At 46.1% G+C, this 15,619-nt stretch overlaps 1 protein-coding gene and 1 pseudogene across 11 annotated transcripts in view; one reads left to right on the top strand and one right to left on the bottom strand.

The window, feature by feature from the left end:
• The window catches only part of LOC127468440 (NADH-ubiquinone oxidoreductase chain 2-like), a 194,661-nt pseudogene that overhangs the window by 27,417 nt on the left and 151,625 nt on the right, over positions 1 to 15,619 (bottom strand).
• ST6GAL1 (ST6 beta-galactoside alpha-2,6-sialyltransferase 1) overlaps positions 1 to 15,619 on the top strand; it is a 40,783-nt gene that overhangs the window by 19,364 nt on the left and 5,800 nt on the right. For 7 of the 11 annotated variants that reach the window (XM_051781583.1, XM_051781581.1, XM_051781592.1 and 4 more), the window contains 3 exons: positions 5,713 to 5,840; positions 6,943 to 7,612; positions 10,929 to 11,026. In XM_051781583.1, coding sequence (XP_051637543.1) covers positions 5,826 to 5,840; positions 6,943 to 7,612; positions 10,929 to 11,026 — 783 coding nt within the window. In that variant the 5' untranslated portion in view covers positions 5,713 to 5,825. The other 4 variants (XM_051781589.1, XM_051781588.1, XM_051781585.1 and 1 more) reach the window with 4 other exon arrangements.

The following is a 15,619-nucleotide window of genomic DNA, read 5'->3' on the forward strand; positions in this document are numbered from 1 at the left end:
CCTCTGTGGCTGCCAGTCTCTGAACAAGTAGGCTAAGGAGGACTGTCCCTTTGACAGTCATCACCTATCAGAGCAGCATGGCTGTGCTGTAAACACTCTTCAGTGGATCTCTCTTCCTCTCTTGGTATGTCAGTGTTGAAGCTCTCCTTGCATGTGTGTGTTTGTGTCTGCTTCTGGTCTGGGCCTGAGCACAAGAGCAAACAGAGGCTCCCTTCCTGGGAAAGCTGTGTCTCAGCCCTGTGGGTGCTGCTGGCACCTGTGATGCTTCTCACTGCAGCCATAACTGTTGGCACATCCTCAGGGCACAGGTTGCCTAGTTCAGGTGCCCTGAATTTTTCATACTGGTTTATGTCAGGTGGTTTATTAAAGCTGATTTCAGGCTGTGCCCTGGTGTGTGCTGGTCCCGGGCCAGAGCTGTGCAGCCATCTGGGATGGTGGGAGCTGGAGGTGGGAAGCCACAGTAGTGTGGGTCACCTCTTGCCTTGGTTCTTGATGGCTCATGGTGACTGTGGTTCTGCAGGTGCCTGGTGGAACCTTTGCAGGGAGTGAAAGCAAAGCTGCTGCCTCGTAATTAGGGCAGCAAAAACCAACACAGGACCTAAAAAACAGGGGGAATAAAGGGCTGACACAGCTAGAATTTAAGGCTTCTGCCTTATATTAAATACCAGTGTTTGTTGACATGTAAAACCAAAATGAAGCACACGCTTAAACTTTCCCCCGTGCCTCTCCCCAGAATCTGGCTCTTCTCTTCTCCTGGAGGATTTTTTTCAGCTGTGACAGCAGCATATTTTCTCTGGCACATGCAGAAATTTTTAATGCAGGCAGGACTAATGGAATGATTTATTTGATTATGAGTGACTTGTATAGCTCCTTAACGCATCGTCTGAAATTTAACCATGTTTCTCACTTAAAATGATTTTGTTCCCTTCCCTTTTCCCTTCTCTATGTAAAATTTTCTCATTTTTCACTTTTTTTTTTTTGTTCTATTTGTTGGCGTTGGAAATACTTAAATGTATGGCTCAACAGATGTTTTATTTTCACAGCACAGTGATGTTTTGGAAAAAAAAAAAACAAAACACCAAAAAGCAAGCCTTCCCTGCTTATATATTTACAAAATCGTGATACACACAGTTGAATTAACTGTCTGGGCTAAATAAGGTATCAGAGAGATCTGAAACTCTGCTGTAGAGGGACAGATCTGAAACTCTGCTGCAGAGGGACAGACCTTTAGCTTGGACAAATGCATCCTCACCTCTCATAGGTTCTTCATCTGCAAAATGGCATGATTGTAATTTGTTTAATACTGTAAAAGAGCTTGATATATATATTTTTCCCCAGGACAGGAATAGGGAATTTCAAGAGCAGATGTGGTTCTGAGGTTACTTTTTGAATTCAGATTTTTTTCCCTTCTTCAGTTTCTTTGAGTATGTTATTTTATTTTGAACAGAGCAATTCCTGCCCTACACCTCCATGTCTTCCCTCTTTTCCACACACTTTTATGGAAACTAATTCAGCCTCTGCTACCAGCCACTGCTCTTTTCAGAGGTGCTGTACAGAGGGTGCTGGATGAAGGAAAGGGTTAGCACTGAGAATGTACAAAAACAATGTAAAGGTGTAGTTGAAGTATAAAATGTTCATATAGGAGAGCATAAAAACATTCAAAAATACACCAGTAAAAGCTAGGGGCAAAACTTTCTTCTTGTTCAGGCATGGCACAGTTGTGGGTACAGATGGAAATGCATAAATGAAGGAAATCTGGAAAGAAACGCAAGTGCTCTAAGTTTAAATATGAAATCATTATCACGTTATCTAAAAAAAGGTTGAGGAACAACTTGCTAAAGTAAAAAGCTTTTGTGCATAGATCAGACACATGGAAACTGCATGTAAATGATGCTGATGTACGAATGACAGGACCAAGGAGAGGTGCAGTAGACCAGGTAGATGTGATTGCTGCATATGCCCATCCCCAGGGGTATCTCAAATCATTGCTTAAATTAAAGGTTTTATTGGACGTGATTGCATTTCAGAAAGACTCTGGTGGGATTCATTACTTCAGACCAGTAATCATAATAACTAACACCTGTAAAATATTTTAAGAATTAATGAAGAGGTGTCATCTGTTTGCAGAAGTTGCATTTCAAATCTATCTGCCTGTTTCCTCTTCTCTCATTTTCAGAAGTTGGTGAGCATGGAGAGAGGGAAGTCTTGAAAATTCAAGGTTTTGGTGTGATTGCTCACCAAGAGCCTCAGTAAAAAAAACACTATAAGCTGTTGTGGGATGAGAAAGTCCCTGTCCTTGATTAGTGACTGCCTTAGAAGGTTGGAAAGCAAGTGGTCAATTTTCACAACATCACAGAAGTCCCCAAGAGATTTTCTCTGAGATCCCCACTGTTGAGCAGTGGTAATGGATCTGCAGAGGAGAGGAGGGAAGGGTAGGGATACAGGTTTGGCTGACTTTGTCTCCTTGAGGCTGCTGGGACCGGGCAAAACACGGAGCAGCTGCAGAGGGGTCTTGATCCTGGGTGGCTGGGCAGCACAGCAGCAAAGGAAGCCTGTGCCAGCAGGGATAAGATAATGCTCTTTAGTTGTGTTTACTCCTCCCCTCTATCCTGCACCAGGGACAACTCTGTGAGTCACTGCTGCTTGCAAAATATCCTGAAGTCATTGCCGACAGCGACAGCATAGAGACGAGGGCTCAGGAGTGGTCAGGAAGGGAAATGGAAGGGGAGGAAGTTTCCAAGGGAGAACAAAGCAGCCCTGTTGTTGTGTTGTGGCTGGACCATGTGGTCCAGAGAGCATGTCCAGCGGGGGTGTCCTGGTGTCCCTGCCTTGAGGGATGGTCATGTCCTGCTAGTTCTTCTGGGGAAGTTGACCGAGAGAGTCCAAGGTATGGAAAAACTGCTGCTCAAGGAGGGATTGGAACAAGTGGGATTCAGTCTGAAAAAGCCACGAGTGGGCAATGGAGGGTGTTAGCAGAGGTGGTGCAACCATGAAGGATGTGTGGAAAATGAAGGCAGGAGTTTCCCGTCAGTGGGATTGGGTTTTCTGGTGTGAGGTGGAGAGAGGAGGGGTTGTGTCTGCACTTTGTACCATTGCAGAGGTCATTGCCTCGGGCTGTTTGGGAAATATGAGTGCTTTCAAGAACTAATTAAACAAATGTGCAGAGGATGGGCATCGGTACAGCTGATGACACAACTTTTGGGAAGCTGTGCGCATATACTGGAAGAGAAATATATTCATACCTTTGTTCCATAGTCGTGGTTTCTCTGTGTGTCTGCTGTTGGACACAATAGGAGATAGGTAAGGCTTGATAAACCTTTTGTTTATGAGATAAAGACAGTTCTGTTAGCATTTTTAGGGTAAATCTGCTGTGAAATGGGGATTGCGGAGTGTTCTCTGCTGTGACATTGCTGCATCAGGCTCTGGGTTTCAAAAAGGCAGCAATTTGTTTAAGGTTTTTTTATAGGTCTGGGGAATTTTTTTTGTCCTTTCTTTCCTTGTACTCATAGCTGACACTTTGTGCTTTGTGTAGGTGATAAGCTTCCATCACCTCCACAAAAGCACCTTTGTACTGACTGCTGCCATACACAACTGCACACAAGTGGCTTATCTAAAGGTGTGGAAAGAGAGCACCACTTGTGGGCTATCCTGCTTTGTCTGGAAGAGCAGGTGCCTTCCCTCTCCACAGAAGACCTTTAGTGGCGGAATGCTTGAAAGGGACCTGATGTTAGAGCACTGCTTGTGCCAATAAAATAAAACCATATCATGTGAAGTAGTAGTAATAATTAAACTGAATCCATGGGGAACAGAAGGAAATGTTGTGGCTCTGCTGTGTACTTGCTTGCAGACCCTCCTTTGCCAGCTTGCAAATCAAAGCAAACAATACGTCAAAGTTCACATTGCAGCAGCACACAGTCATCAGAGGCAGGGATCATCCTGTACAGAGTGACTCAAAGGTGAGCTTTCCAGGTTCCTCTGTGTGGCCCAGGAAGGAGAGGAGATATTGGGACTTGGGCATCCTGTCCTGTGCAACCGCGGGAGGAGTGTCCCAGCAGGAACTTGCAGTGAGCTGTGAGGTTGTTTCACTGCGATGAACCCGTCACCTTTCTAGATGATTCTAATGTAGGAAGCCAAAGCTGACGGTTGCTGAGTTGTGCCTGCTGTCACCTCCACCTGGAAATCCGTCGAGAGAGGTTTGTGAAGTCCAAAGCAGGGCAGAGCCCTCCAGGGCGTGGAGCAGAGAGAGCTCCACTCTGCAGGGTGGTAGGCACCTGAGCACCTTCTACAGTGTTGATGCTCTGTCCTACCTGCACAGAAGCTCTGGGTTGAGTTTCCTGGAAGCCTCACCAGATAGAGGCTGGGGGCTGCATGAGGGAGGCATCTCAGGGTCTTGTACTAAGCTGACACTGGACAGCTCTATTTCCGTGTATGTCTCATTGGGAAATGTTGCTGTGTGCATGTAGTTCGCCTGCAGAACCTCTGAGAGCATGAGGGTGACTCAGTGGTGCTTTCCCTATTAGCCAGTGGCTTTTGCAGTCCCTGCCTTTGTGTGCCTTCTGTTCTGGATGGCACCGGGCAGACCCCGAGTGAGCTGGCCCTCCAGGGTCCCCAGCTGTGGAGGGCATGGCGGCGGGAGGCAGGGCTGAGAGTGTCTTGCAGAGCCCATGGCAGGAGAGGAACCACAAACAGTGTGGAGAACCTCATGCTAAGTCCTTGCAGAAGAGAGCACAAGGATGTCCTGCATCCCCTCCTGATTTCCCCCTTCCTCAGACTGCTGGACCTCTGCATCTGAAACATACTGGCCAAAAAGGCTTCAGCGTGCCTTTCTAGCACATTTGTACTCAGACAAATGAGGAGTTATACAGCGTGTCAGGGCAGCGGAAATAACTTCAACAAAAGCTAGAATTACTTATGTTTCTTGGATCTTTTTGTTGTTGTTGTTTAAGAACTGGAGGTAGAACAATGTTTGCTTTTTCACTGTGGAGTGCTCTATAAAAAAAAAATTTGAGTTCCTTAATAAAGTTAAAATATAAATAGTCAACATTAGGATGCTTTAATAATTTAGTATTTAGTCTGTGAAGGATAGTGTTTGTAATTTAGCTTATGTGGCATTGTACTGACTCAGAGTTCCTGCAAAAGCAAGCTACTTCTTGTTTTCTGTAATACTGTGAAATCTTCCTTTCTCTTGCTGCATTTCCTTGGTAGTCTAAAATAGATTTATCTATTTTGTGAAGACGTGTGGATTAAGATACATGTTATAAAGCAACTTTCATACGTCTTGCTCCAGAAAAGCAGGGTCTTCTCTGCAAGAGTGCATGAATTGCTCAAAAATAGGCAGTAGAATGTTCCTCTGGGAAGAGTTAGCTTCATCTTTCTTTTCCCCTGTTCACTACATTAATCAAGTTATTTCCTTCAATGTATTATGGGTGTATCCCCTGCTCAGAGTCTTTTCCACGGGAGAAGGCTGTTGGTCTGGTTGGGACCATAGAGCAGGCAGTCTGTGAACTGGTTCCTACTTTAGCTGAGAGCAGGATGTCCATTTTGAGTGGACAAAAGGCTTATGTGGTGTTAATGTGTTTGCTGCTGGCCCTTCCAGGCCTTGGTAAGAGCTTTTTTTGGGACCACAGGGCTTATCTGAGGAAACACTTGCTCACCCCTAGAAATTTGAGGCTCTTCCTTAACAGGTTTTCTTTTTTTCCTCTTTTTCTGCAGGTGTTTCTTGAACTCTTCAGTGCACCACAGAACTGTCGTGTTTTGGGATATTCTGCTTAAGCCTTCAGAAGAAAATCTGCCAAGAGCCAAAAATGACTTGAGTTGGAAAGCTGATGCTTTTTCCACGGGTACTGTGGTGGTAGCTCAGTAGCATCTCAACAGGACGGTGTAGCACTGTTTGCTTTCAGCAGGTTGCTCAGTGAGGAAGTTGCCGCCCTTGCCTCTCTGGGATGGCAGTGGTGACTTGCATGTGTTTGTCTCCTGAGGACCTTGTGCCTCTGTGCTGCTCCCATGTTTTTGGATGCATGCTGGAGGCAGCCACGTAGGGAAATGAGCACCTGCTCTCCTGCCTTCTCTGGTCCTGTGTGCTGCTCATGAGGTGTTTATGCCTCAGCATGTTTTGTACACCCACCCCTTGTACTGCCTGGGTTGAGCTACCTTTTGGGCAGTCCTCCTGTTGGATTCCCCCTTTTATGGTGGGAGCTGGAGGTGTCTGCTAGAGCGAGGCAACACAGAAGAGGAAAGGCAGTGCTGTACAACAAAGTCTGGTTCTGCTTCCTCCAGAAGTAACTTTGCTGGAGTAATGTTTATCGAAGCGTGTTTATGAGCCCAAACATGCCTCAAACCTTACTGGGGCTTCATTGGCTCCCATCAGCTGTTTAGTAAGGTTTGATGTTGGGAAGTGCACTCAGCCCACCAGAGGCTTGCAGCAGTTCCCTGTGAAGTTACCAAATGTGTGAGTACCAGGCTGGTGAAGCTCCTGGGGCTCATGAACTCACAGACTTTTTTTTTTCCCAGTTATATGCTTTATTATGTGTTTATTAGCGTTCAAGCTTATGGTCGAGTAAAAAACTCATTTCTGGAAATTCATTTGGTGTAATTTGGCTATTGATTGGCAGGGACGAAAGATGAAGGAAGGCAAAGTGGAGACTTACCCCATTGCTAGTATAATACTGGTGGTGTTAACGTTGGCTGTCACTTGTGGTAGGGAATAGAAAAAAGGTTTGAGGGGCAGTGGCCTCAGATCACCATTACATAGCATGTGATGGCTGATAGCCAGCTCAGGTCTTTCTTTTTGGTGTTTGAGGTGGTGGACTTTGAAATGAGATCTTTAAACAGCTTGAAATTTTAGAATTACTTTGTTGTCCCTCTCCCCTCCTGTTGCTTGCACACTGATATTTATGACTTTATATATATGCAGCCCTGACTGAGCTGCGTTCCTTTTTGCAGGACCAGCTTCCAGTGGACCATTTGGATGCACCGTACACTATGGTTCACATCAATGTGTTGAAAAAATTAATGTGTGTTCTTGTGGTGATACTGGTAGCACTGACAGTTTGCCTGTGGAGAGAGACAAGAAGAAGCTACTACAATCCTTTCAAGATTGAGAACGATGATTTGCAGGGTCACAGGAGTTCAGAAAAATGGAACACTGTTAAATCACAAGGCCTCTTCCGTGAAGCAGCCAGCGAGTTGGGTCAGGTATCCAAAACATGGCTTGGTACCCAAAACAAACCAAAAGGCAGCATCTCTGAAACAGCGGAAAAGTCCAAGAAAGCAGCAACCTCTGTGAAGGTATGGGATAAGGACAGTTCATCCAAAAATCTCATCCCCAGGCTGCAGAAGGTCAGAAAAAACTACCTGGCCATGAACAAGTACAATGTGACTTACAGTGGGAAGAGGAACACTGCTAAGCTCAGCCCGGAGAAGCTGCTGTGCCAGCTGCGGGACAGGGTCAATGTGACCATGATACAGGGGTCAGATGGTCCTTTTGGTACCTCTGAATGGCAGCAATACCTACCAGGGAAGAGCCTCAGTGAAACAGTGGGCCACCTGGGTCGCTGTGCTGTCGTGTCCTCAGCTGGGTCTCTGAAATCATCTCATCTGGGACAAGAGATAGGTTGGTATCTTTCTGTTAGCATAAAGCCAAATATCGTTGTTTTATAAATTATGCTGAATAGAAGTAAGCTACTGTCATGCTCTTACCAATAAATCTCTGTTGTGGTCAAAAGATGTTTAGAATAAGTTGAAATATTGTCCTTCAACTTCTTCTAAAGTCAGTTAACATTTCAGCCTAGGAGATGGGAATAATAGGTAGTTCTATTCTAGCTAGTCCTTTCAATTTCCATGATTGTGTTGGCATGACTAGAGGATAGCACTAGTACTGGATACCAGAGAGAGGTCTTGGTTCCACAAGTGTTAGTTTTTTGAGAGGATTTGGAGTGGGTTGAGTAATGCTCATTGAACAGTCAATGGTCAGAAAAACTTTCATCGAGAAAAATTTTGTCAGAGAAGAAATAAAAGAAAACACCAAAGGGGAAAAAAAACCACTGGACACAGCCCTGAGCAGTGTGTGTTGAGCTGAGGGGCTGGGTACAGACAGTCTTCAGAGGTCACTTCCAGCCTCAAGGATGCTATAATTCTGCTCAAGGCTTTACAAAGGTGGCACTACTGTATTCTGAGCCATAAGACAGTGGCTGAATTTGAATGGCCAAGAAGACTTTACAGGGCTTTGTTTTATCTCTTTAGGCAAAGTTTGGTGACGCTTTGCAGTCTTATCTGATCGTATTTATCTGAAGTTAATGCATTAATAAATGCTGAATCATTGGTCTTGTACTGTGGATTATAAAGAAGCATGTTTTGATACCAAAGCATTTTTGGTCTTTACAAAAGCAGCATGAAGGGGAAACCAGGTCTTCAGCCTTCACCTTGGGGTATTGTGCCTGCAGTTCCCTAAGCTTGCTTTGTTATTTTTTGTTTGAAGCTCAGTTAAGATTCTCACTTTGCAGAACTGTTGCTTCGCTGAAGGAGAAGTTTTAAAGCCTGGGAGTTTTCTCTCAAGTGGAAATTGTTTGCAGGCTTTGGTGTATTCGTAAGTTTTCTGTTGAATCAGATTCCTTTGGCCTGCACTAAGCTGCACTTCTGAAACAAGTAGGTGGGTAGATTTTAATGCATTTTTCACGGACAACTTGGCAATCATAGTCTCTGGATGCTCATGCGAGAGACAGTGTTTTGTTCTGGTACTTGCTCAGAAGTTCTCCCTCAAACTTGTCTGTGCTTCAAAGAACAGGTGGAAAGGAGCTAGAGGAAGGCTGGACAACTGGAAGTGTGTTAAAATGCTATTAATGCAGTGAACACCCTCCCCAGCACAGCTGGGACACAGAGTCCAAAGGTGTCTCTATTAGGCTCCAGGATACTGATAGAACTGCTTACTCCCCTGTGGGGAGACCCTCTGAGGATGTGAGTGTGATGTTTATGGAGTGTTGAGGTGCAGTCAATACAGTGCTGGATTCAGTGCCAGAGCAGCCAAGTGCTCTGGCTGTGGCACAGCTGAGCGGACGTCAGATGTGCAAAGCCATTTCATTGTTCCTACAGCCTGTCCCTGAGCCTGTCTCAGAGCTGAAGCACTGGCTTGTTCCAGATCACAAGGAATGGATGCTGGGGAGGTCACTGAGTACTGCTTGAGGCAAATCCATTAACCCCTGCTGGTGTTCCTGCCTTGTGTTCCTCACGCCTGGGTCACCTTTGTGCTTGGTCGTCTCTGCAAGGGCTTCTGCAGAGTTTGGGGCACTTGCAGCCTTGAGCTGGGCAGGGTGAATGTTAAGGATTCAGGAGCATTCAGAGTATTTATGTAAGGTTTTTTCACAGTTTTGGCTGGATTTATTTCCATGTAGGAAAAGTCATGGGTTTATTGGAGGAAGTTGTCAAAAAGGTACTAAATCTTACAGGCTTAAAATTAAGCATTTGCGTAGATGAGCACAATGGATTGCTGAGTTATTATTCCAGGAACTATGTGTTCTGTGTAAGCACATTAAGATATCAAATGAGCAATTAGTCACTGTAAGGAAGGCTGGCAGAGTAGAACAGGGAGAAGCTTGTAAACAACTGGCTTGTGTCTTACTGGGCTCTTGGTGTTACTGGAGGTTATAAGATGCCACTGAAAAATCTGATATGAGAGATACCACGTGTAGCACAACCACCTGGAGACAGCCAGCTACTCTGCCTGAGCTGTCACCAAACACACTTTTAAAATGTGAACTCAGGGCAGAATAATGCTTAGTGTCTGGCTGAAGTTATAGGGGGAAATTACAACCTGTATTGCATTGATGCAAGGTAGGACATGGAGTTATGGGTCTGTCGTGGTAACTACAGAGGCACTTCTCAGCATGGATATGTTTTTTTCCTGGAACATCACCTTTCACAGTTTTGGGTGTTGCTTTGGAAGGGCTCTTAAAGATCCACTTCTTGAGAATAAAGAAGCTGAGAAACTAGTCTTTGCTGACAGTAATTGCTGATCCTCCAGCATTGCTTATGAAAACCCCCCTATTTTCAAGAAAATGATCTCAAAAAGACCTGGTTCTGGACCAGGTGAGCCCTTCTGCCCTGCCTGGGAACTTGGCAATTCCCCAGGGACTCTGACTGCAGGTGCTGTGAGCTGTGGTCATGTGACCTCAGTGTGAAGGCAGGGGAGTTGGTCCTGCTTCTCTAATGTGAAAGATTTCCTATCCAAATCCAACCACGAGGCATGGAGAAGTCAGGGTGATGGGCAGGAGCACCCTCCATGCCACAGCAGCCTTGCTCCGTGGTGTTACAGGAGCTGTGCCAAGGCAGAGGAGGGTGCTGAAGGAATGCTGTGCTATCTTAAGAGATGATGCCAGCAGAGGAAAATGCAGTGAATCCCAAGGCGTGTAACAAGCTACGCCTGTTTAAATGCACAGCAGTGGATTTATTTCTGTAATGTGGGAGGTGTGCTGGCAGGCTAAGGTCAGCTTCACTTTCCACTGTGGCTGTTATACAGATTTCTCGGGCCGGTCAACCTCCAGTCTGCAAGAGAGGTTGCTGGCTTGCCATTACTTTCCATTTCCTTAGTATGCAGCCAGCCACGTGATAAATTAATAGTCTGTCTCCTGGTAAAGTGGAAGGAAGCAGAGGGAGGGAGATACTGTACTCCTCCATGCAGAGCAAATGCTGGAATTGTGCTCTCAGCCTGCCAGTGGGTTGTACTTTTAAAAAGTGGGGGTTTTTAAAGTATATTGATCATGAAGTTTGAGCCACAGCTTCCTCCAAAGAATCTGGCTCGCTACTTCCAGTTGTTACATGGAAAACCAGGGACTAGGCAGATTGTATTAGAAGTACAGGTGCATAACATGTTATGTGTCTCTGTCACTCAAAAACCAGTTGCTAGCTCACAGGTTTTCACTGTGTTTCGCTTTCAGACAGCCACGATGCTGTCTTGCGGTTCAATGGGGCTCCCATCAAGGGCTTTCAAGATGACGTGGGGCAGAAGACAACAATCCGTCTTGTCAATTCCCAGGTGAGTCTGAACAACATGTGCCCAATGGGCCAAGCACGACAGAGCTGCATTGTCTGGGAGCTGAGCAGCAGGCTGAACTAGCAGCATCCAGGGGACTTCTGGGCTCATCTGCTGCTGGGAGGTCTTTAAAAAGAAGTTGGGGGAACAGGGCCATCCCTCTGATTCCTCGTGGCCCTAGCAGAAAGCTTTAAGATGGGAATGTTTCCCCTTGGAAATGGGGGACAGTTGGTAAATCTGAGGTGACTGGAGTGACCCTAGCTCATGCTAGGGAACCTGTAGTATCCTGCTTGCAATTTTCAGCAGGCACAAGGTAATTTGGGTTTTGTCTTGGCTTGAAGCCTCTGTGTTAGCACAGGAAGGCCAGCTACAAGCTGCTGCTCTGCCTTCAAAGCAAGGGGCAGGAGCAGCACCACAGCTCACCTAATGCAGCTCAGCAGAGAGAGGTCTGCCGAGAGAGGAGTTGTGCTTGCCCCAGAGATGGGTATGAAGAATGAAGGGAGTTTATTTGGCTTTTAATAAAATAAGTGTTTCTTTACTGCCTAGCAATGCCACAGATTCTGTAGATAACACATTAACCAGTGCTGCTAAATGGCTGAAGACATTTGGCAGAGGACACACCTTTAAAGCTGTAGTCTGTGCACAGCCAAGAGAGGGATGGGCTCTGGTGGGTGAGTCGGAGGGTCCGGGATTTCACTGCAGAGCATGGCAGAAAATGCTTTAATTGCAAGGCATTGCTTATGGAGTTACATTTTCCCTGCGGTGCGGGCCCGGCTGGCCCCGGGCGCATGCGCGGCGGCACGGCCCGGCCCCAGGCGCTGGGGCCCGGCCCTGGGCGCGGAAAGGAGCGAGAGAATGGGAGCTTCGCCTGTGCGGACAGTGCCATCGTGGGAGATGAGAGGGGAGCCCTGGAACACAGAGAAGAGAAGAGAAGAGAAGGACAACTCTAAACCTGGGCAGATGGAGCTCATCAGCCCTGTAAGGCCATCCATCTAAGAGAAGGTCACCCTAAACAAACCTACGTCCTGAGGACCTCGCTGCCACCTTAGGATTAAAGGGTGGGCTCAGTTCAGCACACACTGTGTCTCACCTAAAAAATCCATTGCGCAGACTCGAAGGCCTTACCCACATTTGCAAAGCCCTGTATCTCCAGCGCGCTTGTAACAAATGTGGGTAGAGACCTTTCCCAAATCTTCGTTCGCGAAGACTGGCCATGATGATGACATTTTCCCTGACTCTGTGAGAGCTCTTTCTAGGTATGAGGCTGTCCCTCTCCTGGTTGCCTTTGGCTGTCAGTAGTCTGTGAAGCAGACTCTCCAGGGTTAGGAGCGTGTCTAGCAGTGTATTGGCCCATGCACGAGCAGAGGGAGACCCTTGCTGCTGTAGGTACATCTCAGTGTGTTTGCACCCTTCTTCCATACAGCTGTTACCCTTCATGTTTGCCCCTTTTGGGGGGAGAAATTTTCAGGTGTAGACATGCAGAGGGAAAACAAAGTCACAGTAGTGTGTGTTGGTGAGGTAATGGAATGAGGCAGTAAAATGCCGAACAGGCCAGTACTCATTGGTAAAAGACCTGCTGTGGCACTGCAGCACCTCCTCACCCTGCAAGAGGAGGAGGAGGTTCTAGGCACATGAAGACTGAGGGGCTGGGAGAGGGAGAGATGAGGGACTTTGTAATCCAGAACCAAAAAGGCAGGTTTTTTTTTCCTTACCCCAAAGGTAAGATTTTTAGGCTGGAAGGTTTCTCATCTGCTCCTGTGTGAGGAGTCCATGGGAGCTGCTGTGTAATGAGGTTTGAAGTTTCTCAAAACAGCAGCAGGAACTTGGCCATCTGTTCCAAAGGCAAGACATGCAGCTGGTGTGTTTGCTTAGTTCATTTTGTATGTCTTTTTTGTTCTTGCTTCTCTTGTGAATGCTGTTGCCACCTCTTTCTGCTCTTGGATCTTGCTTCTCCACTTCCTGGTGTGCTCTGTGCTGCTGCTTGCTGCATCTTGATGCCCTTGTGTTAACATCCCCAGTTAGATGTGGGACAGTTTGTCCTTCCTGAACCAGTCGGGTTTAGAAGACATATCTGGCTGCTCACATCCTCCTTATGCCCTGTTTGACATCTCTTTTTTTTTTTTTATCTTTCCTTTCTGTGTGTATTTTTATACGAATGTCAGATAGGTGTTATCACTTAAGCAAACTTTCCCTAGAGGTTGTGGTCATTGCCAAGCTGACAGTGATAAGAAGAGAAAACATGTACATGAGCTGTGGGATATCAGAATTATCAGCACAGGGAGGAGGGGATCTGTGTAGTTGTACAGCTTAATATGACTCTTCATGTGCAGTCTCTTACTTTGGACCAAGTGTAGTTATAGCCATGGCATTATAGTATTTCTGTTCTCCATGTGGATCAGCCTGCAGTCATGGGTGACATTCCCTCTGAGTGGAGGCACTAGCTTAGAAAAATTCAGTTACAGGGAGAACAATATTGTTGCAGTTTTTAGAGGTGAAAGTTAACTCAAAATGCAGCGTAGATCTGGCTGCTGACCAGGGCAAAAGATATGAGTAGTGCAGGAGCCTCTCATCTGGGCTTTATGAACTGAGCATCTCTAATTGCAGTCCCTGTTATCTTCAGGGATCACCGGATTGAAAGCCTGATTTTCTGATGTGTTTATTCGCACTTTTAGTGCTGTTCAGTGCTGTTCTAGTCTTGGTGACATCATTTAAACTTTCTTGTGAGTGGGGTTGCCTGATCACATTCTGTTTTCAGCTTACTGGGCCTTGCCCAGAGCTCCTGCAGGCATCACATAGTGGCTGGAGAAGCTGTAGTTTGTTCTTGTTCTGGGATTGGCTTTTCTTATGTTATTTCTTGGCCTTTCTGGGAAAAGGGATGAGATTGTGGCTTGGCTGCTTTTATTTTGGCTCTTACTATCGATCGATCAATCCTTTCCCAAAAGGAAGGAAATGGGATTTCCTGAATCTAATCTGTCAGAACTAGCCTGTATTGAGTAGCATCCCTTTGGCACGCATGGCCAGGGGCCCTAAGTTGCTTAGTAATTATTTTAGGGTATTTTTCTGTAATTTGCATTACATATCTGAGGGTGGATGGTTATAACAGTAGAGTGGGGTATCTTCTACATCTGTGCAGATAGGGAAAGGTTAATAGATTTGATACTGGCAGGAGGGGGAGACAGTTGCGATCCCCAGATCTGAGGATAAGCTTGTAGGTCCACAAGTTTGGAGTTGTTTTAAATAAAGAATTTATTCAACATTGCCTTGCTTTTTTTCTTAGACCTTGACTGGTTCATCAGCGGTGCTGCCTTTCATGGCTTGTTTTCCTGCAGTCTTACACAAGGCATCGATTTGCCCTGGGAAAGCAGCACATCTTGCAAAAACAAGGGCTGAAGTGTGTGCGAGGGGAGTGCCAATGTCACTGTGGAGGACACAGCTCTTTCCTGCAGAGCTGACCAAGGACCAGAGTTCCTCGTTCCTCCCAGTTCTTGTTTACAGTTCTCCTGGACTGACTTCTCGCTGTCATAGAGAGCACTCTTCTTTGGCTGCCTGTGCTGTTACTGGCACTAATGAGTCTGCAGGGAGGAAGAGAAAGCATAGAACACATCGGTGGAATGGGGGAAGATTGCGATGGGAAAGGGGATCGTGTTTAGATTACAGGACATTGACTGTGGAAGCCGGAAAGAAGGAAATCATTGTGATATCGTCAATAAATGTACCAAGAGAGTAGGGGCTGTATTAGCAAGATACTGCTTAAACTGTGAACTGGCTGAAGAACAAATTAACTAGGAAATCAGTAGATCAGTTAACTAATTAGGATCAAAAATATGGGCAAGACAAGTAAATAATGTAGCAATTTAAATGAATTTAACTACTTAGAAAGAATCAGTCACTATCAGTATTAAACACAACAAATAGGCACTAAAGTATCTGGGGAACCAGATTTCCCCAGCAAACGGGTTAAGTGACCAAGAGTTAACAAGTAGTGCCAAGACCCAGCCATGGGGTGTGAGGAAGGACACAGCAAACAGCTTGTGGCTGTGGAGGTGCTCCCCACCTGGTTTCTTATCCCTTTGCTTTTGTGCCTATTGCAGCTCGTTCTGTGTCTCTGCCAACTCACATGGCTTTGCTTGGCTGACCCTTGCTTTCTCTGATACTCAGTCTCTCAAACCCTCCTTTTGTGGGTGCTGCATCAGAGAAGTTCCTGAAAAATTTCTAACCTTTAAATAGAAACAATGGAATGAAAATGAAGTGTCCGTGTTCCTTGCCCTATCACTGTCCGGTTGCAGTGCTCCATCCCGCTCGTACCCAGCTGAGGGGATGGCTGGTACCAACCTCTGTGCCCCTCCTTGCCTCTGGTGTCCACAGGCTGCAGGCAGATGTTCACACCTGCAGCATTGCACGCTCCAGCTCACAAGCGGCCTAGATATTTTAGCTGCTGTAAGGAAAGGAAGCCGGGCAGCACACGTGGTCAAGGCCAAGCTTTAATCCTGCAGAGTTATGAACAGATGCGAGGAAACCCTTTTTGCTTTTGAAATAAATCATATCTGGGCTAGCTGGCGTGTCCTTTTGCTCTGGTTACGGGGACAGCTAGGCAGG

The sequence above is a fragment of the Manacus candei genome, unplaced genomic scaffold (assembly GCF_025592945.1).
Source record: "Manacus candei isolate 608988 ecotype Guabito, Panama unplaced genomic scaffold, ASM2559294v1 h1tg000015l, whole genome shotgun sequence".
Classification (NCBI taxonomy): domain Eukaryota; kingdom Metazoa; phylum Chordata; class Aves; order Passeriformes; family Pipridae; genus Manacus; species Manacus candei.